Here is a 23,404-nt window from a genome sequence, read left to right as displayed (position 1 = left end):
TCATTCCCTAGCTTACTTCCACCTGTTTGTCAAAGGTTTTAAATATGCTCCCTCAAATGTAATTATTTTCATTTCTTTTGCCAGAATTATGGGTTGGTTTTCCATCTACTTCCTAAATGTGGTGATACTTAAATTGAAATAAGTAGCTAGATAAACTTTTTAGTGTGAAACTACTGACATCAAACTTAGAGTTATTCCCTGTGTTGTAGATAGGTAGATCCCAACTCATATACTGGGGTTTTGATCAGTTGCCTTGCTTCTGGACTCCTGCTTGCCTATCACCTATCCAGGTGTAGTAAATATTTTTCAGAGTCAAATGACTTATAAAATGCTATATAAACACAAGGTATAATGAGACAGTAAAGCATAGTAGTTACAAGGGTAAGCCGTAGAGCCAGGTGGCTGGGGTTCAAAACCTGGCCCTTTTTGGGCCCCAGTTTCTTCATCTGTAAAATGAGGATAGTCACAGTGCCCTCCTCATAGGGTGGTAGTGAGTACCAAATTAGTCTGTACATGTAAAAGTTCTTGAAACACTGCCTGCTCAGTAAATGTTAGTTACCTGTTTGTTGTTGATTATTGAGATCTTATATTATTTTATATGTACTTAGCATCTTTATAGATATAATGATTGGTCAAGGGCTCCCTGAAATCTATAGAGATCTAGAAGCTCAGCTGGCTTCAGGAAACCACCTAGGGGTTATTGGGGCTAATTTAGCAAGATGATATCTAATAGTATGATTAGAAACCTCTAAATTCCTTTATCTACCTTTCTTTTCAACAGTCTCTGAAGAGGATGCCTTGAGGAAAAGTATGACAATAGAAAGTTAATCATCTCCATTCTCTATAAGTAAAAATGCCATCCTAGTAATTCCTGCATTATAGGATAGTGTTAGAGACATGGCAAGAAAAGGGGAGTATTTTGTTTTATACTAAAAAAAAAAAAAAGAGTAAGTTCTTCCTGAATTTGGGGGGCCAAATTTTCTGTCTGAACCACTGAGTTTCTCAGAGAGTTATAGGAAACCTTGAACAGAAAGACACTTATATCATATTCTGTCCAACATTCGCAATCTGGAATCCTCAGGGCTTATCTGAGGATAGCTAGATTTTTCTCCAAAACTAAGAATTTACTCACTGAAGTACCATTTTTAAAACATTCTTGGTGATAATCTTTTAAAAATACATTAACAGCTTTCACTGCCTTTTTTAAACTGAACAAAATGGAAGCAGCATTTGTGTTTCCTGCACTGTCCTCAACACCTGTTGAGATCGACAAAGCCTGCTAGCCCCAACACCAAACAGCCAGGGACTCTCACAGTTGGGGCATTTTTATGTCTCTCTTCACTGCTTGTCAGCAGGAATTCACCTTGACTGACAAAGTGTTCTCCCTGTAACCAACTCCTTCAAATATGCAGCTTCAGGAACACAATAACCAAGTTTACCAAAACAACAGAACTGGAGAAAATATGGAGAATTCTTTATTTTATGTAACCATAGCATCCTACATATGCAGCAAGGAGGAGTACTGGCGTATAGTGGAAGTTAGGAGCCAAGAAGCTCAGTTGGTATACCTGGCACTGATCCTCGGCATCAGGAAGTGACAGAGAACAGTGGGGACTGTGGCAGTCCTGCGAACCTAGGTTATATCTGAAGGGGGCAGCTGTTACTTATCTCCAGTCGCTTGTTGCCAGATCGATTAGTTTCTCAAAAGAAGCTAAATATGCAGGATTTTGTGTAAACATTCCCAATTTGTATGCATTGGTTCAGTTTTTCAAAATTAATGAAAACCCAGCCTTGATTTACTAGATCTACTGATGTCACTATTTTGCAAGGCCACTCACTCCATGTTTTTGAAAGTTTCAGTTATAGAAATTAATTTATTCATGTTGAATCAAAATCTAATTCTTGGCTACTTTCAAGCATTGTCCTAAGTCTGCACTTGAGAGGTACAGCATGAATCAAATCCTTCCTCCCCAAGAGTGCTCTCAAAATCAGAACATGCTGAGTGTGTTAGTGAACCTTAACTCTTCATTTCTAAGTCAGACATACTCTTATTCTAACCATGCCTCAGATATCCTAGGATTATCCTTTGGTTGACTTTCAAACTGGAGATATTCCCCTTAAAATATGACACCAGAACTCCCCAGAATGCCCTAGGTGTGGCTTAACCATTGCAAAGGACACTGACTCTCTCTTTCTGGTTAAAGTCTAACATTCTATCACCCTGTTTAGTAAACCGATCACTACCTCATAGTGAGTGCATCACACACTGCCTTGGTTCTGAAACTGGTTCCTCCACTTTTTAGCTGTGAGACCTTAGGCAATCTACTTAATTGTTCTATGCTTTGCTTTTTTCACCTGTAGAACAGGGATAATAAGTATACCAACCTCATGGAGTTGGCATAGAAATTCAGTGGTTCGATATGTATAAAGTGCTTCTATATATATAAAGTGCTTAGAACAGTGTTGGGCACATAGTAAGTAGGGTGAAAATATTAATAATTAACATTGTTGTAACTATATGATTTTCACTATGACCTGTAAGTATGCCACCAGTGTGCTCACTCCGGTCATTAATAAAATTGCCATGCCGAGGCAACGGCTGACTCCGCCTGCAGCCCTGTCTCTAGCCTCGCACTGATTCTATAACCAATGCAACGCTGTTTGATCATCTTAGTGCTAACCTTGTATTGCCCATCTTGTCCCTGAGGGTATCTTTCATGTACCAGGCACTGTGTTAGGCATGGAGGACACGAATACAATTAAAATATGATCTTTACCCTCAACAGGGTCCCAATATAACAGACAAATGGTGAAACAGAGGGATAATCACTAGGAAACAGGTATGCACAGAAGGGCCAGCTTTAGTTCCGCCGTCTCTGATTGAATTTCTCTAAATACTCTAAAATGGAATGAAACCAGAGAATCACTTTTTTTTTTTTTTTTTTTTTTTTTTCAGACACAGTCTTGCTCTGTCACCCAGGCTGGAGTACAGTAGTGCAGTCTCAGCTCACTGCAACCTCCATCTCCTGGATTCTCCCACCACAGCCTCTCGAGTAGCTAGGACTACAGACGAGCACCACCACACATGGCTAATTTTTTTGTATTTTTAGTACAGATGGGGTTTCACAATGTTGGCCAGGCTGGTCTCAAATTTCTGACCTCAAGTGTTCGGCCTGCCCCAGCCTCCCAAAGTGCTTGAATTACAGGCGTGAGCCACTGTGCCCAGCCAAGAAACACATTTTGAACATATTTCTAAGGGGTCATTACTTATGAAAAACCTCATCTTTCTTGCCTTCATGGTCTCTGATGGCTCTTGACTTAAACCTCCCATTTTTTCAAGGGGTATTTGTTGTTTTTGCTAATTTGGTGATATTTTATTTGCAAGCAAAATAACTTTTCTAACGTCATTCACATTCTAGTCTCTGCTTCTCAGGAGTCTTTAAAATCCATTGGGGGTCTTTGATCTTATTTGACCATGAGTATAGCAACCATAACATTATAGTCAACTTTAAAAAGTGTTTCCAGAATCAATTCGGAATGTCCATGGACACCCATTCCTGAGTGTCTCCCAGCTGGCAGGGAGGGCTGCAATCTCAGTAGCACACCAACCTCTACTGTGCACATCCCCTTAGACCCAAGGACTCTGTTTTCTTTTCAATGTTGTTAACAAAGTCTCTTTGATTTTTATTGGTCACAAAGGTTATATTTGCCTTCCCAGTGATCTCATTTTTGTCTAGTGGTGCCACAGTAAATGAGAATAGGCATCAAAAAGGGGAAATGGTTCAACCCAAAAGTGTGCATTTGACCTAAATAAAAATTCTCTGGGGTCCTATATTACACCTCTTCTACCATTTTTGATTGCTTGGTATTTCAAATTAGCAACCAAAACTTCCCCTCCTGTTACTTCAGATGACCAAGAAATTGATTATATACAGTTGCTTAATGTGGTCAGCCTCTTCATAAACAGGTAGGTTGCTGAAAGGTTATCTCATCAGCATCCGATAATCTCTGGATCCTGAGCTGTTGAAGAAGGCTCAGAAATGCACTAAAGTAGGTGCTGGGAATAAGGCCAGATCTTGTTCTGCCATTAAATTTCCAAACTTGTCACCCTCTAAAGTCCCTATTGCTTTTGTCACCCAAGACCACATAATTTGAAAGCCTATCAATCTCTATTTACAAAGGGAAGTTGTGTTTCCTCGTTCTTAATTAGAGACATACTGTCCTTCAGAGGTTTTGAGCTACATTGACAGAGAACTAACCTAAACATAGTTCCATAAGAAACATAAAACGTAGGTAGACAGAAGAGCCTTATTAATGAATCCTACTCAAATTGTTAATAGATCTGTATTGGTACCTTTAGGGAATCCTGGTTGTGAACCACTACATGAAATGCTCAGGTTCACAATCTTGCAAAACCTTTTTGAGTTGCAGGAATATCTGTTGCCTCACAAGTGAAACAAGTCCATTTTCTTGAGCACTGAGGTGTTCCCCAGCCTGGCTTTTCTGCCTAGAAAATGCCATTTTCGTAAAGAGCTGTCATGCTTCGTGTCCTTTGGCTTATGATTTAGCTGTTCAGAGAAAGTGCAGGCTGCTCTCACTCGCTCAGTGCTGGTGATATGTGTTTTTGTTTTATTAAATCTTTAAAATACTGGGCTTGTTTTTTATGACCTCCATATATTCTTTTGTTCTTCTCTGTGACTTGTTAGATCACAGGTTTTTTTCTTCCTTTGTGAAAATATTAGTGCCTTTCTAAAGAACATCATGGTCTCCAGAATGGCTATATAATAAAATGGAAGAATGTGTTGAGCTTAATGTTAGATCTGTCAAGGCCATGACTCAGGGGTGCTTCAGTGATGGGAAGGTTTGAGGCTTCTCAGACAGGGTGCACGGAATCACAAATCTTTCTGTTCTTGCCAGACTTGTTTTGACAAATCTGAGATCATTTGACACTAATCATAGAGCTCTTAGTAAAATAAAGGTACCAATGGTTTATGTTCCAATTACAGACAAGTGTTTGTGATTAAAAGTTACTAAGGAACCCTCGGTTAAATGGAAGCAAGTTCTTCTGCAGGTGTGAGCTTCGTCTTGTATGCATTTGAGCCTGGGGACCCACACACCTGTGCACAGGTAGCCTAATTCTACTGACCTCAAAGGAATCTTTTCTTTGGGGAAGCTGAGGAAGGAGAGAACATCTGCAGCTGATAAATCTCAGTGCGCCTGGTGCTCCAAGGCTTCTAATTATACCCAGTTCCTACTTCTTCTAGAACAAGATCAAGTGATGCATTGCCATCTCATGGTTCTGTACCTGCACAGAGGGGACTCCCAGAGTTTTAAATAATCTTGAATACAACTTGGCTACCCCACTAATGTGAATCCCCAAATAAACCAGGCCGTGACATCCAATTGAACTTGTTCCTGTGCATACAGTATCTCGCAGCCCATCCTGTATTGTTAGTTTTGGCAAGTACACGACAGCATATAATAAATCATGGAAGGAAAAAGCTTTTTGGCCTAGCATGGTTCAGCCTGCTGTAATGTTAGAATACAGAAAGCAGTTCTGTTTTTAGACATCCTTTTACTAACCCAACATTCATAATTTATTATTACACTGTAAAATTCCTGCAACACTACACCAAAAGTAGTGCTGCCCTTTAATTAAGTGCCCTCGGTAGGAAAAATGTGAAACTGATGTGCAAAACATCTCTCTGTGTGCAGTGATTGATAGTGATTACATCTTTATGAACCCAGCCTAAAGGTCTCAACTTCCTGATGGGTGAAGTAGTCTATAGGGCCACTTCCTGAGTCTGCCTGGCGGGGATCAGTCACTGCTAACAAAACTGCAGATAATTCAGAGGCACAACTTAGAAATGCTGAGGTTTTATTAAGCCCGTGGCTGTCTATACTTTGTCACAAGCCTACATGACCTTATTCCTCATTTCCATAAGTACCAATGACCAAACTTTATGCCATGTCCACACTTAGAGAAGTTGTAATGCAGACGGTAAAGGGACCCAGTGTGTCACATGGATGACAGGAAGTACTTCCAGCCCAATGGGTGCATGAGTAGAACATTCTAGCCAGAAGAGGACCATACGTTGTTGCATTTTTTAAAATTCTGTTTTCAAACAGACTTTTATTTTTCTTAGTTGCAATTAGGCAAGTTTAATTTTTTTTTTAAATAGTACCATTAAATGTTAGACTTAAATCCCAAGACAGGCGTTCCCCAGCTCATCCCTATTTGCACTCAGCCCAAGCTCATAACACCTTACTGAAGGGTAAGATTGGGAGTTTCTATATCTGAAATACTTCAGGTTTCTGAAAAGAAAGGTAACACATCCATCCAAGCAGGTAGTATGTGTGTTATGTGAACTCTTTGGTATAAGTTTGGCTATTTTCAGTCATAACGGTAGCAACCAAAACAAAAATTTTGTGCAGTCCTGTCATTTAGTCATCTTGTCAGTGCCCCAAGCTGACTTTTTTCAAGAGCTCTGTTGATACCGTGTGTGTGTGTGTGTTATTTTCTGGTGTTTTTACAGATTTGGGCCAGGCTTAGTCATCTATTGGTATGGATTTATCCAGGAGCTGGACTGCAACCGGGAAAGGGGCATCCTGCTCAAAGCCTGTTTCCCTACGAACATTGTCACCTTATGCCACAGCATAGCTTGACCCTGAAGATCCTGGAAGAGAAGCTGGGAGGAAAAGGTGAATCCGGAAGCAATTTTACTTTCCTGCACTGTAAGATCCTGGCAACATCTGCCCTGAACTTCAGCTGAACTCTTGCTGCCCGTAGTCACACCACTACCTCTTTAGACAAACATATCAAGAGTTTCTGTTTTCCTTCATCCCTTGCTGATGAGAACAGCCAAGAACTACAGACACAACCCACTCATTATCAGCATTTCTGTCTCTGTCAAACAATTAGTTTATAGATAGTCATAATCTTTCTTTCTTCCGGATGGTTTCTCCTTGTATGCTGAACAAAAGAAAAAATGTGAAGACTGAAAGGTGTGATTTTTCAATTCTCCTCCCAGTTACCGAATCACCCTCATATTTTTTTTTCCTCTAAGCCTCCATTCACTCTCTCTCCCTCTCCCTTTCTCTTCATGTGCACTCACAGAGACCCAGCGTTGCATTACCATCATGGAATAATCTAGCACAAACCTAGGAAAGCTGAAGCCACCTTTGCACTCACCTGCAGAGCTCCAGAAGACCTTGATGGCAGCCCGCCCATGCTGTGTGTTTGCTGTATTCGATCTTTACGGCTTCCTGACTTCTGTGACAGTAAGCCAAGCTGCAAAAATACACTTGATGAGAATTTCCTCTTTTAATAATGTCTTTTGAACACCAAATATTTTAGATTTATCTTATTTGAAAGTATTAGTTCCATTGTGCCTGGAAACCACACTCCTTTAGATTGGGGGCCGAGAGGAGATGACCCAACATTGAGGACAGTTCATTTTTAAACATGGCTAGTTGTCAGTATGTACGTGAGCTAGTATTTTTATGAGTAGAGTTTTTTAAAGGCACATTCTGTATACTGCTTAGTATATGCATTTTATACCATGTAATTATATAACACTCAAATAAGTTCAGCATTAGAAATGTTTAGCTTTGTATGAACTAAGTGTGCCAGAAATAAACCTGGAGCAATTTTTAAATAAGCAAAATAAAGGAGATTTTTCTATTTGTTCGCTTTATTCACTTTCATGTACTTTTATGTACTGCAAATCAGATTTCAGTCTAAAGAGAAACATCAATAAGTTAATAATAAACCTATCTTTTGGGAAGTTGAATATTAATATGTACCCAAAACGTATTTAGTAAAATATTTGCTACATTATAAAACGTAATTTTTATAATGTTGAATAGATGATTTGGGAAATACTAACAACAACAATGTAACTTTTGCAGACAGCTGTAACTTATATACATTGCTTGATTTTTTTCAAAAGACTAAATATGTCATTTATACTTTGTTCATTTTCTACCAAAGAAGGTTTGGAAAAATATGCCTGCTGCCTTTCCTTTTGAAGAACACAAACCTGGTCCAAACATGTGTGGATTTTAACTCTGAGTGGGGTGCTTTAAATCAAAAGAGAGAGGAAGAAGATGAAATGCTAAAGAAGCATCAGGCAAACTTCTGTTTCAGTATAAAATTCATCCTGCAGCCTTCTGAGTAAAATAGAATGATTTGAAACCACTACTGTATTGCCTGGATACACACACACACACACACACACACAGACACACACACACACACACACAGACACACACACACACACACACACTTTATACAAAAATGTTAAAAGCAGGTTTCCTGGCATGTTCTTAACTGTTTTTTCTTTAGGAATAAATTATATTTATCTGCACAGATGTTGAAAATCCTGTTAAACCCTTGTCAAGGATTTGTTTATTTTACATTAAACAAATTTATGATGAACATGAACAAATAAATTAAAAAATAAAAAAGGTACTTGCATTTTATATTTATTCTTTTCCCTGTTGCCCTGACATAATGTGTTGTGAGAAGGTACTGGGTTCCTAGCAAAGGTGCTACCTCCTCTTTATGAATGAGGCTTAAAATCTGGCCCTTAAATGTGAAAAAGAACCCAACAGTAAACTATACACACCACAATAAGGTTACTAATTAGTCAAATGTAAGTTTTTCACACATAAAAACTAATGTGATTATTATACTACTTTTGAATTGGAGGGGTATGGGAGAGAAGGTAGTAATGTTCCCCAATTGGAAGCTTAAAGTCTCCTTGGTTTGTTTCTTTTTCTGTTAAAAATACTTGTCTGTGTTCCATCTCTATGCCTTGTCTGCTCGTTTGGTTTTTTTTACTTTAGACAATATAAACATCAGCCCCAGAAAGTAGACACGGAATGACAACTTATTTTTATTGCTGTCGTCATTAGAACGTTAACATTAAAGCCAAATCTTGTTTTATGGTGCATTCTGCACACCATGCTAATGAATTATGCAAAGCCAGAAAGCAGGAGCGTGTGTAAAACGTAAAACTGAATGACGTTCTCCCTGGCATATACAGACTTGCCAAGCATCTGCCCTCACAAACACAGAGGAGACCATTTGAAGTCTGGAAACAGAGCAACTCAAAGCAAAGCTGATCTAGTACTGATATGTAAGGCAACTGCATAGACTCCTTCCCACCTCGCATCCGTACCCCCTCAAAAAAAAAAAAAAACAAACCATAAACATTTGCATATCGTTTTTTTTCTTTTGCCTTCTAGTGAAGCATACATCCGCTTTTTACAACACTCCTAAAATCTAAAAGAAAAGGAAAGTCTCAGGGGTCTAACTAAAGTAGAAAGCTGGACCTCCAGGGGAAATAATTTTTTTGTAACTGTAGGTGTGTGTACCTGTTCATTATCTGCAAGGCTTGATTCCCCCTGGAAAAGATGATAAATTGTTGGTCTTGAGGGGGTGCATTAACTCATGCAGGCCACCAGGGGACTGCTTAGAGCCCTGATGAGGTAATCTACCTAAATGGTCCCTGGTGGGCCACACTAATTAATGCTGAAGTGAACAGTTAATTCACTTGCTTCTCACTGGGGAGCTACACCCATTGCTTTCTTTTCTCTTTGGAACCAAGATGCCTTAGATGCCTCCACTTTTTAACTCTTCCCATCTAGAGACCTGCTGTCCCAACTGCATTAAATCCTTACTGCTTCCATATGCTTTCTCACTTCACTTTTCACTTTTTCCATGTCATCTTCCCCTGCGCTGGCCTTTACCAGTTTCCCTCCACATGGACATGTACCCTGCATTTTCTCATTACTCTTGGGCTCTTTTTCTCTCTAAAAGATCATAATCCCAGGACGAAAATATGTCCTGATGCATACGTCTGGTTGGGGAGTTGGGAGCAATTGGCCTAACTTCTTTGGGGAGAAACAACTTAAGCACCCTCCACATGCCTAAATACTCAAGTACATATGTGGCATCAGAAGGATCGTAAAATTTTAACTAAGATAATAAGATTTTACAGGGTTAAATATGGCTTGACGTTCATGCCTTCAGTAAATGATTTGGAGCAAAAAAAGAAAGAAAAAGTAAGGTTTTATAGCTACTTTCAGCCTGAGTGGTGGTGTTCAGCTGATTAAAATAGCAAAATGTCTGTATAATTTAACGAATCACTCCTAGCTCATTCATCTTGGGGGTAGCTTGCCATTTTCGTGTGATCTGATGGGAGCAAGTTGTCTCAAAGTATAACTATTTTGTGACAAGATGAGAGGAGAAAATCTCAATAGGCACATTCTTGATTAGGGTTAAGGAACAAAGCAAACTTAACTTGAGAGGAAACTAAAAGGCAAACAATAGAAGTTTGCCTGCAACGTCACCATTTATGGGAAGCGTCTATCTGAACCTGTCTGTGTAAAGTCACTCGTGGGTTATGGAAGGGTCATGTGTTTGGATCATTTAATCTTGCTACTCTAAACTAACCTTCCTACATTTAGTAAACATCATCTGAACCTGTTTTATTAAGAACATGCCTGGATTCCAAAGATTAAACAAGGAAGATGGAATTATGAATTAAATAATAACCTGAGCAACTTGGGTTCGCCTTCTGTTTTTCACTTTCCTGCTATTGTTTTGAATATGGCTGTGAGACAAAGAGCTGCTTAGGTCAAGCGCTATAAATTACAGTTTTCATACAATAGTAATCCACTAAAATGATTTCAAAGCCTGATCAAAGTACTTCAAAAAGACTTTTAAAACATTTCCACAGTACAGGGGAAGGGAAATGCTCATTTGGTGCCTTAATTTGTTTCAGTTAGTATAGCAAAGTTCGATCTGGGTGTCATACTCACTTTATATAAAATCCAACTCATTGTTTAAATAAATCCAACTTGTTCTTGTTGTTTAATGTATAGGTAAAGGAGATTTAAGTTTTCATCTACTTAACAATTTGGAGTCACTTGTAAGGAAAAGATAATATAGGAACATTTTAAAATAAGCATACCTTGATAGTATTTAATTACTCAAAGTATTCGTTAAAACTGTCTAACTCCCTGCAATTAGGATAAAGTGGTGAGGATCTCTGTGGATTTATTTGGCATCTTAATAATAATCATGGCAACAGATATATTTATTTTTTCATCCCTTTTCCCTCATCACTTGGATTTATCCTGAGCTGTCTCATTTTATAGGCGAGGATAATGGGAAGTACACTAGTGATAGCAAAGCTAAGCAAATTCTAGGCTCAACCATATATAAAGATAGTGTGGACTGCTGCAACAATGTCAGGCTCAACTAAAGACTCATGGTACTATGTCAGGGCAATTTTTACTTTTTAAAAGGAAGGTCATATTGAAATGCTGACGTGAAATATAACCAAGTCAATTAAGTAATAACAATTGAAGTTCAGAGTTTAATTGAGGGCTGAACATGAATCCAATGACCATTAACCTGAAGTGGTCATTAATTCCCCTGGAAACTGCCTTGGTTAAAGGTATTTCTACAATAACTAGCACATTTTTTTCAAAAAAAAAAAAAAAAAAAAAAACCTTGTCGTTTTAACATTAAACACAAATTCAGAAATAACATTCAGGAATAATAATTCAGTGGATCTATAGTAGACCTTCTGTATTCTACATTTTGAATTGAATTTCTTTTATAGGACAAATCAAAATTTAGATAAAAAGGTAAAACCACTTCTTCTCTGCAGGAAACCATAGTAAACAAAGTTATAAGCACCCTTTATTTAATTGCTTTTGTTTTATCTCAGTTGTTGACTTATTTCTATACTTGTTTCATGCAAGATTTCCAACTAGACTGTAAGCTCCATGAAAGTAGAAACTACACTTACTTTGTTCACTATAGTCCCTAATGCCTAACAGAGTTCTGGTGCAGACACAGCAGGTATTCAATAAATGTTAAATGAGTAGATGAATGACAGAGTTTTATTAAATATGTTATCACTTGCTTGCATTAGCAAATAATTGGAACCTTTAACTTTCTCATTTTCTTCATCTGAAAAATGAGTGTATTTACCAAAATCAGAGAAAATCATCATGTGTCGATGTTAAAGAATTAATTAATTTAGAAACTCCCCAAAATGTGAAATGAATCAAATTCATCAACAAGAGTGTTTTAGGATGCACACTTAGTTTCAAGGGGGGAATATACGTAACTTTTTGTTGCATGTGCCTTAAAGTTAATCTTAATACATTATTGTTTATGCACTATGTTGCTAAATGAGAATATTAAAAATCTTTATTTCTCTTTAAAAAGAAATGGCTTATCTTTATATTTCCATTAAAAAAAAAGTTTTTCTTCAAGTCACGGCAGGGTCCCAGATCAACTGTTTCACACACAGATTTTGGAATATTCAATGGAGTTATTAGATTAACTGCAAATGATACTTTTAATTGTTCCCTTTTATAATGCTAAGTTGATGGCAAAGTGCTTCCTGGCCATAGAAGTGGTTGGCCAGCTCAAGAGAGAAGGGTTATTTGGCCATTTGCCAGTAGGATCTGACCTTTGGAGAGACACTGCCCATGAACCGCTCAGTGGGTGTTTCCTTGTTAGTCATTAATTCAGAGTATATTATTATTTGAAAGCCAAAGGCATTTGGCATATTTCCTCATAATTTGGAAACCTGTAGCACAAAAGAACTGGAACTTCCACATTTCTTCTTCTTCTGCCAGTTTCCCAAGACTTAATTTGTTGGGGCTCTTTACTGTGTGATTCCTTCCATGAGCTGCTGGAGAGAACAGACCCAGAGTGCAGATATCACCAAGACCAGGTCTTTGGTTCCAGGTGATAATTCTGTCTTATATTTCCAGCATTAAAACTATTTAAGACACAGGTATTTATTGAGTCCCTAATGTGTATTAGAAGTATGTGAAGTGCTGTGGGGAATTTTTTTAATGCAACAAAAGATTCTTTTCTTGAAGAAAAATAAATCATTACTTCCTCAAAATGAAAACAACACAAAATATTTGGAAATTTTAGAAAAGCAAATCACATTAAGGAAAGAGGGAAATCTATAAGGTTTTTAATAAGATATTTTAACCCTAGACTATGGACAGCAAGTAGCTTTCTATTTGCTTATGGTGGCTGCATTCACTGACATTAAGCATTTCCAAGGCCAAGTTCAGCTCAGCAGCTAAGGCTTTGATCTAGTTTTTAGAGTAGGCAGTGATCACATGCGTGCCACATATTTTCCATTCCTGCTCTGGGCCATTCATGTTCAGTGCAAGTATAAATAAATTCTAAGCATTTGAAACAGAATGCATACCTGTTCATCGGCCTAAGTAATAAAACAAGCAATAACTTGTTCTGATAGTTCTATAACATCAAGCAAAGTGTCTGTCCATGGCTAAGGTCTGTCTAATAATACAGATAAGCTAAATATGTCATCAAAATCATAGAAATATGATTTTAAGCCTCAAGATAAACACTAGATGGGCACAGATAATTATTATTTTCAGTAAATGTCTACAAGTTCAATTATATTATCGATGAAAAACATTTGACCTGTATATTTTGGCCCTGCATAAAGATCTTGAAATTCAAAAAATTATATTAGTAAATTTCACACATTTCTAGCTTTGGGGATTTGTTTTCTTTCTTTTTTTGCGGGGTTGGGGGTGGGTTTTTTTGGTTTTTCTCTCCCACTCAAACCAGGCTAGGGATTCAAGGTCAGTTACACACTCTGCCTCCTTTATCTTTCATAGCCTTTATATCATCTGGGTATCAATTTTCAGCTTAGTGCAGTGCATTTTTATAAGGTAGTGATTGTACATAATAGTGGTTTGAAAATATGTTCCCAAAAAGAAGTGTTAAAATATTTTCAAGGACAGGGAAGAATTGTATGCTTTACATGGTAAGACAATTTTGTTAATATACTTACCATTAAGCCATAAAAACTTTTGCCAAAACCTTTTAATTGTATCAGTTCATTAATTCTGGCAGCTAAAATAATGACAATCATTGCACATGGAAAATTAGGTAAAAATCTAAAAGTATTATATTTTGTACTAATTTGAATAGAAGAAACCATCTTGGTTTCAGTTACAGTTTTTAAAAACCAAATTTTTCAATAAATGAAAAAATAGCAATGCAACCTAACAGAGGATGATAGAAAAGCAGAACAATGAAAGATGGCAAAGTGGCCATGAGCACATTGCATAATGATGTAAAACTCAGTCTTTTGGTAAATTACTTTCATCTTACTTGTTTCCCCACTATCCTTGAAAATATTTCCCAATGACAAAGGAGTTAAAAATGGCAAAATGGGGGGATAGAATGAGCCGAGAAACTCATGTGAGAATTTAATTACATTTTCAGTTTATTTCTTGACAATTCCCTGAAAGGCTAATTGGATCTTCAAGCCATTACCAAAGATGAGTTTGACTCATAGACTCAGAATTTTATCAAAAAATCGGGAGATATTATTTAATAGTGAGTCAGAAAGGCATTTTTTTTTTAAAAAAACTGATTTTCTTACAGAAACAGTTTTTAGTTTTTAATAAACTTATAAACAAAAAAGCTCCCACTTCAAAATAAAAACAAGATCCCTAATCATATAGATGCTTACAGTGGTTATATTTATCTAAGCAACATACATACATGTTCAGCTGTAAGATGTTAACTAAATTTCTGTGGCAAGCTTTTTTAAAAAATTACTAAGAACATTATAAAGTTAATGCAGAGTCCTAAGTATAATCTAGTAGTCACTAAGTTTTTCTTAAGTCTTCACTTTAGATGCTATTATTTCTAGCACAAGTAAGCAGGCAGAGTCTTTCATGTGCTCAAACACTGGAATCTTTGATTGCTACCCTATCAGCTGGTTTGCAAACAAGAAGCCAACAATTTTAACAATGTTTTACGTGAACAACCTGCAAACCCGAGAGATGGAAAAGCCCTAAGAATACACAGTTGTGAGCATTTACAACCATCACAAGTGGCTGAAGACTGTTCACGACATTCTTCTGAGATGAGATCTCAAAGCAGTATAGTTCAAAACAAAAGATTTTAACAAAAAAAAATTGGCATATGCATTATTTCTCCACCAATTTGTGTGTGTCAACCATTTAGTTAACTTTTTCACTTGAAAAAAATGCACTAGAAAACCAGTCACCGTGTTTCACTATCTAATATTCACAATTACAGTGGCTACGACTCAGGATACAGCATCACCAATGCTGCCCAGTTTACAGTAAAGTTAAGTTCTTTACACCAAGTAAATGGTTGTCCACGATCACTGGCTAGTGTACATACGAACTAAAATTTCTAGATTTGGGGAGAAACAAATGCTGCTCTGATCATCTGCTCTGCTTCTTCTGTTCCTCAATTCATGCTTAGAAACCTTTCATGTTACTCTTGGTTTTGTCAGGTTGCTTACCTGTTGGGGTTTGGGCCTGCTGCCCCTGCCCAGTAGAAGAGGCTGCCTGCTGTGCTGCTTTCTGCTTTAACATTGTCCAATCAAATGTGTAGTCATATTGATGGCTCAGGGTCCTGAAACGAATAGCTGCTTCAGATACATGCAATCTGGGGCTTTCTCAAAGTGTAGCCCACGACAATAGTTGAAGTATATGGCAAATTCTGCAGGAAACCCCTTACATAAAACTTCAGCAGGAGTGGACATCTTTTCACGAATCTCTTCATATTTTTGTTTCTTTGTTGCAGCCTTTAGCCGTCGCCATGGCAGGCTGGTTCTATTAACATACATCAAAACATATCCTAATGATTCCATGTCATCCTGGTGACTCTGCTCAATACCAAGATGTGCACTGATAGTAGCATATAGGGCAGTGCCAGTGAGATTTTTATCTTCTCTGTATGGCGTGTGTTGCCTTGTTCTGTTGTCTCTGTACTTTTTGGCCAAACCAAAATCAATAAGGAATAACTTACTACAGTGACGCCCAATACCCATTAGGAAGTTATCTGGTTTAATGGCTCTGTGTATAAAATTCTTTGCGTGCACATGTTCAATTCTACTGATCATCTGGTCAGCTAATATAAGTACAGTTTTCATTGTGAACCGTCTTGAACAGAAATTGGTCTTCAAGGCTAGGTCCCAGAAAATCCATGACTAGTACATTATAGTCTTTTTCCTGACCATACCACCGTTATGTGGCGGATGCCAACCCCACCTTGAAGAATCTTATAGAGCCTGGTCTTGTACAGCAACTGGGGATGCCTGGCATTGTGAGATCCTAGCTTCACTGCCACTTCTTCACCCTTAATGATGCTGATCGCCAGATAGATGTCTCCGAAGGAGCCAGAACAGATCTCCCATACCAGTTTACATTTCCTTCCGACAATGAATCCTGCCTTGGAGCCGCTGCTGCTAGCCGTCCTGAGAGACGAAGATGGAGGCTGGGCCAAGCCTACCGTGGAAGGCGGCAGGAAGCGGAACAAGGAGGCCTTTCCTGGCGTCCAGGGCCCAGATGCCGGCGAAAGGAACCTGATGCCGCTGCTCAGTCACATTTTTTTTGTTTTTCGGTTGGTTGTTTGCCAGGCCGCAGTTTGTGAAGGGCTCCTAGCGGTTACCAGGCTGGGCCACCTGTTTCTGGGCAGCCGCTGCTGCCTTGCTTTCGCGGCGACGTCGGGGCTGGAAAAGGGGCGCGGTGAGCTGGGGCGCGGTACCGCTGCAGCCGGCTCCGGTCCTGTCACTCTGCCGAAGACGCCATCTTGTTACTCCAGCTCCAACCAACACAAAATGCCCCCAGAACCCGGAAGTCGCTTTTTCACGGCGCAGAGCACTCTGGGAAAGGAATCTCAGGTGCCCGAGCCAAAGGATCCGCCTCATTGACTCAGAATTTGAATGATTAGAAGGCACCAGAGGCTTCAGTTTACAGATGGGAACATTGAAATATGGAGAGGGTAGGTGACTTGTCCAAGGCCACATAGCTATCTAATAGGAGGCAGGACCAGAATCTGCACCTCCTAATTTCCTGTCCACTGCCCTTTCCTTCATAGGGTTAATATTTTATTCCAAGGAATTTCCAATCCCGTAAGTTATGTTGACCATTTACAAAGTAAAGGGTCCTGGTATATTTTTAATGTACATTCTGAACCTTACTGTTTTGGTCCTGCCCAGATCTCTATGGTGGAAATCAGCTGGGCATTTTGACAGAAACGGTTTTCATTTTATTAGTACTTTACTATCCTAAAATCCTTAACGTTTGATGACAGACATTTTCTATACATTGCCATGAGCCTAAGGATGTGCCACTAAGAATGAATTTGGAAGGACTGAAGACAATTTTTTCCTTTGGTCAATTTATATATTGACTTTTCTTCCACCGGAAAAAAAAAAACCCCCACAGATATTATGTTTACCATCTTCTCTTCCTGTAAGGATAAGGTAATATTTAAACCAACAGTAATTCATGAACATCTACTGATCATTACCGAGAATGACCAGTATATAGTATTCTAGAACTGTAGGCAGTAGAACTTAGTGGCTAAGACACAAGCTTTGACGATAGTCTGGAATCCCCACCTCTGCGCCTAGATATAATCAAACTCTCTAAAAGTTTCAGTTTCTTCATTTGTAAAATTGAAATTATGCCTATCACACAGGACTATTATGAGGGTTAAATAAGATTAGTGCCTAATACGTCATAAAGCATAGCTCTAATAAAACTGGTATCATATATTATAGTTGTATTATGTGTTACAACTATAACCCCCCATGTGCTGAATAATATAATTATAATTATATTACTACACCCATTGAAGATTCTACTTGAATGATACACAGCATTAAAAATTTGTGTTTTGTGTGTTAATATAAAAATCACTATAAGGTGTGTAGCTTGGCTTATTACTGCTTTTCTAAAGCTCATTTAGGAAAAGCCATTTTCCAAAACTTAAGAGACAGGCAGAACAAGATCCTCCTTTGAGAGTGGGCATGTGTTTAGTTGATTGTTTTCGCAGACTGATGTCTGGTTTAACATTCCTCTGCTTGGAGGAGAAGCTCAGAGACCGTGAGCCCATGTTTCTTTTGATAGTGACTGAAGCCTTTGCCATAAATACAGCTTCAGCAGCAGCACAGCACAGGAACCAGCCAGGAATTTCACATCTGACTGACGGCTCAAATCCACCGTGCACAAGATGAGCCCCCTAAAGGTGCACAGGTTTGTCATAATATAAAAGCTTTCTTTAAGAGGATTGAAGAAATACCTTCAGGCCATTGTTAATTCTTAGTTGTGAAATACCTTCTTCAGGCCATTCCTTTCAGTGAAAGAAAGCATAAAATGTTATTTGAATTTGATCTTTGAAAAAACAAAAAGGCAAAGCAAAAGGAATTTGGGGAAATCACTAGTTTGTTCCTGGATTCTTCCTCTGATTGATGACTGTGACACTTTTTGGGGTGGCTTTTTAAAAGACATGATTTTCGAAAGTGCCCCACTCCTAAACGTAATCCTCCTTAGGTCACAGGCAAGCTGTATAATTTCTAAACAATTGAACCAAGTGCTGATGCTCCTCTCCCAAAACAGGCCAGTGATGTTGGAGGCAGATGCCGAATCAGCTCTCCTACGCAGCTGAAAACACTATTACAAAAGTGCCAGGTGTCGAAAAATGTGGCTTCTCTCACCTGGGGGCTTCAGAACATTCTGCAAACAATGAACTGAGCTTCCCATTTAAGTTCCAGTTAACTAAGCTGCCAGTTAGATAAGTGGTCTTTTGTTGCTTACAGAGGACTTAACATTGTTTTGCTTCTTGTAGAAGTTGCTTATTTATTTACTTTACAACATTAAAAAAAAAAAACTTGAAAGAATACTTACACTGAAGAGAATGATTTCTCCCTCCGTAATATATGCTATCTGAAAAATTAAAAAATATTTTTAAAACAAACATTAAAATGTGTTTTCACCAATCACAAATATTAAATTGTAGTACAAACTGCAACTGGACACCCTGGCTCACGCCTATAATCCCAGCACTTTGGGAGGCTGAGGTGGGCAGATCACTTGAGTTCAGGAGTTCGAGACCAGCCTGGCCAATGTGGTGAAACGGCATCTCTACTAAAAATAAAAATATTAGCTGGGTGTGGTGGTATGCGCCTGTAGTCCCAGCTACTTGGGAGGCTGAGGCATGAGAATCACTTGAAGCCGGGAGGCAGAGGTTGCAGCAAGCCGAGATCACGTCACTGCACTCCAGCCTGGGCAACAGAGCAAGACTCTGTAATAAAATTAATAAAATTAATTTTATTTTTTTGTAAGTAAATTGCCCAAACCAACCTATATTCAGCACTCAGAGATTGTCTTTTCATAGCTTGTTGGTAATATCTCATGGAACACTAAAAGACAGGGATACCAAGTTGAGGCATATTGGTAGGCTTTTCAGATGCACTCTCCAAACTTCCAACCTCAATGGGTGGATAAGAACATCTGAAAGAAAACTGGTGGTGTGTGCTGTAACACTGTCCTCAACGCGGTGCCCTCAATAGCTCCTTCTATTGCAAATGTGTTGCATAAATTATGAAAGGGGGAATTAGAGAGGAAAAAAAATTACCTTTTTTAACTCACAAATAATAAAAGTTCAGCAGAACAAAAGTTACAGTCCTCAAGAATAACTTTGCAATGGACCCATTTAGCATGGTAGACTTTGTGGTATAAAGATAATCCGGACTCTTTTGTTAACTGAATTTGAAAATTTCAAGTTAATTTGCATCAGATTCAACCTGGCACCCTATCTTGTTAAAAACATTAAGCTTGACACAACTGTCCTGAAATGGCTTGATCTGATTATTACCTAAAATCGATCTGGGTTTACAATGCAGTGAAGTCGAATTACAGAGTTGCCAAAATAATCAGTTCATTCATTCTTGGAGATGTGATGCGGAGATGTGATGAGGAAGGGCTTCTTGTTGGAGATGTGATGAGGAAGGGCTTCTTGACTGCTGTGGGAACCATAACCCCCCATGTGCTGAAATTGGAGGCTCATAGAGACAGCCTGATTGGCCCTCATCTTCTAGAGCTGGAAGTCAATATTGCCACTTTCCGAGGGCTCAGGTCAGTTCCAGAGCAGCTAATAGGCCCTCATGATGAAAACCCAGTTAGGGAGTTATCTGTTCCCAGATGCCTACGAGAAAGGATGTGTATCTACACGATATTTCATCTACAATTTATTGTCCACACAAACCATTTACACACATACATATGCACACACACTCCTTTATCCTGTCTAGCAGAATGCATTTTAATCAGGAGTTTGGAGGAAGATGCTCAGCATCTTCACAGCACAGGTGAACTGGGTCAATGACGAGCATGCGATCCCGTTGTGACTGTGACACCTCTTGTGAAGTTTCATAGAAAGCTTTTCTTCCTTTTACTGTCATCCCCTTCCTTTTGATGTAAGGATGGGATGGTTATAGCTGCAGTGGCCATCAAGACACTGAGGAAAAGGATAAGAAACCACTAGAGCCACTGAGCGCATGTCAGCATTGCCAACCCTCAGTCTCCTTGCTATGTGAGAAAAAGAAACTCCTCTCGTTTCAATTATTATTTATTAGGTATTCTGTTAATCGCACCCAAAAGCATTTCCTACTGACAAGGGAATCTCGTGGCTTTCTAGAATAAAGCCCTTGGTATAATTTCTTATACTGCATGATGGGAGAGATCCAGCTGAAATGTCTAACAAAGTCACTGATTGCTCAGACATATCCAGAAACACTGATTTCTATGAAATCTGAAACTCTTAAGAGTGCTGTGATGGAAGTTAACTTCCCTTGGAGAGAAGACGGACCCAAGTAATTTATTATGGAGCATCCTCATCAAATTCAGTCTATAGTAGGATTCTGTGAAAATCTGTCAAGTGCCTGTGTCAGAACTGAAGTCTTCAAAGGCATCATTATTAGTATTGAGGTCAGAATTTTAAAATGAGTTATAGAGAGTAAAAGGCCCCCATAGAGGACTGTGGACAGAAACCCTTGGCCACATATACAATAATTTTGAGATGACCCTTTCCTTTTCCCTCCCTACTCCCCACCTCCATAAAAGAACACCATGTTTACTGAATCATTCAGTTGAATATGTTAGCCGGCTTTCTATTTTGCCAGCACATCTAAAATGTTGCAATGGCAAGTTAAGTACTTAATACACATCTCATTCAAATGGGTGTGATTAGCTATCAAAGAAGAGGTAAAGCCTAGTCATGGAGTCGAGGAGCACTGGTACCAGATACCTGGGCTTCAATCACAGATCCAGCTCTCACATGATGTCTGGGTGACGCTAGTTGCTTTGAGTCCTTGTGCCCCAGTTGTCTCATATGTAACAATGGAGATAATAAGTACCTCTTGTGTGTGAATTATAAAGATTAATGCATTTAATATAGGTAGAGTATTCATAACAGAACCTGACACCTTATAAACACTTGATAAGTGTTAGCTATTGCTATTACCCCTTTTCCAGGTGGGGTCACTGAAGCTCAGAGAGGTTAGGTAGCTTGTCCAAGATTTCCTAGCCAGTAAGTAGTAAAACTATCTCAAAATGTTCCTCTAATTTACATAATGTTATTATAATTTATCTTTTACGCTATTTTAGAAAATGTGGTAAACATTGTTAGTGCTCACCGATATTCAGTTCTCCTCAACTTCCAGAATGTACAAGAGACTACACACTTTCCAGCCCCCTTGGGGCCACATTACAAATTCTGGCTCATGAAATGTGAGTGGATGAGACCTGTATGTGTCTGGGAGACAACGAGAAACACTGCAAGATTCTTCATTCTTTCTCTTCCCTTGCCTAACACTCAACCAAAGTTCCAGAAGTGGAAATCTCCATCATCCTGGAGCACAGAGAAACTAAATACAGCAACCTACATACCACCACCACCATGCTACAGGAGTCCTTTTAAAAACAGCAAGAAATAAACCTTTATGTGTTAAGCATTGAGATTTGGGAATTATTACCATAGCATCAGCCTGGCTTATCTCAACTAATAAAGTTTCCAAATATTGTATAACAGAAAAACCAGAGTATTGACTTAATATTCTATTTAATTAATATGACATTATCCCATTGGCTCATTGACAACTCTTGTTTTTTTAGGGGATGGGGGTTGGGGTCAGGTTCATCTGGCATTATAGCAATGTTATAATAAACAATAAGGAAAACTTAATGAACATTATTCTATAGCTTAATTTTCTATGATAAGTAGTAATCATGCTGCAAACCTTCAGGATAGAAATAAATATGAATATTTATATTCATAATGAAATATTATGTAATGAATATTATTACAGCTCATAATTGTAGTATTTTAGAAAGCCTTAATGTTATTGTTGCTTAACATTTTTTTCAGGATATTAGAGAAAAATTTATTTTAAAATTATCATGGCCTTTTGAGTTTTAGAAAGGCATTTTAGCTTAACCTGCATGTAAGCAATCTTCAAGAAATCATAATATAAAATGTTTTTATTTCCCCTAACCTAGAACATACAAATTTGAATCTTAAAAATAGAAACTTGGGCCGGGTGCGTGGCTAATGCCTGTAATCCCAGCACTTTGGGAGGCTGAGACAGGCAGATCACGAGGTCAGGAGATCGAGACCATCCTGGCTAACACGGTGAAACCCCATCTCTACTAAAAATACAAAAAAATTAGCCAGGCATGGTGGCAGGTGCCTGTAGTCCCAGCTACTTGGGAGGCTGAGGTGGGAGAATGCCGTGAACCCAGGAGACAGAGCTTGCAGTAAGCCAAGATTGTGCCGCTGCACTCCAGCCTGGGCAACAGAGCAAGACTCTGTCTCAAAAAAAAAAAAAAAAAAAAAAATAGAAACATATCTAGAATACTAAAAACTCTGAATACTCAGTAATAAGAAAACAAATAACCCAGTAAAAAAAAATGGGCAAAAGCTCTGAATAGTCATTTCACCAGTGAAGAGATGTGTTGTGTAAATACATAAAAAGATACTCAGCATCATTAGTCATTAGTGAAATACACATGAAAATCCGTGTGATACCACAACATACCTCTTAGAATAGCTTATATTAAACATTGACTTTACCAAATATTGAGGGAAGATGTGGAGCAACTGGAACTCTCATACATAGCTGGTAGGAATGCAAAATGGTATAGCTACTTGGTTAAACAACTTGACATTTTCTTATAAAATTAAATACACAGTTACCTTATAACTCAGCAATTCCCCTAGACATTTACCCAAGATAAATAAAGACAAATATACTCACAAAAACCTCTTCATGAATATTTATAGCAGTGTTATTCACAAATGCCAAAAACTGGAAACAAACCAAATGTCCACCACTTTATGAATGAATACACAAACTGTGGTACATCCACTCAGTAATAAAAAAGAACCAACTACAGATGCATACCCCAACATGGACAAACCTCAAAAGACTTACGCTGAGTAAAAGAAGCCAGATTCAAAAGGCTATATAATATATGACTCCATTTA

General features: G+C 38.4%; 1 protein-coding gene and 1 pseudogene across 2 annotated transcripts in view; one reads left to right on the top strand and one right to left on the bottom strand.

Annotated features, from left to right (window-relative positions):
• The window catches only part of C6H15orf41 (chromosome 6 C15orf41 homolog), a 230,905-nt gene extending 223,587 nt beyond the window's left edge, over positions 1 to 7,318 (top strand). For both annotated transcript variants that reach the window (XM_023230243.2, XM_023230241.2), the window contains exons 11-12: positions 6,537 to 6,702; positions 7,118 to 7,318. In XM_023230243.2, coding sequence (XP_023086011.1) covers positions 6,537 to 6,666 — 130 coding nt within the window. In that variant the 3' untranslated portion in view covers positions 6,667 to 6,702; positions 7,118 to 7,318. The remainder of the gene's footprint in view (positions 1 to 6,536; positions 6,703 to 7,117) is intronic.
• Positions 7,319 to 15,199: 7,881 nt separating this feature from the next.
• LOC111554627 lies at positions 15,200 to 16,781 on the bottom strand (annotated as a pseudogene).
• Between the last annotated feature and the right edge of the window lie 6,623 nt (positions 16,782 to 23,404).

The sequence above is a fragment of the Piliocolobus tephrosceles genome, chromosome 6 (assembly GCF_002776525.5).
Source record: "Piliocolobus tephrosceles isolate RC106 chromosome 6, ASM277652v3, whole genome shotgun sequence".
NCBI classification, from domain to species: Eukaryota; Metazoa; Chordata; class Mammalia; order Primates; family Cercopithecidae; genus Piliocolobus; species Piliocolobus tephrosceles.
The sequence above is the reverse complement of the archived record's forward strand: the minus strand, read 5'-3'. Positions and strand labels throughout refer to the sequence as shown.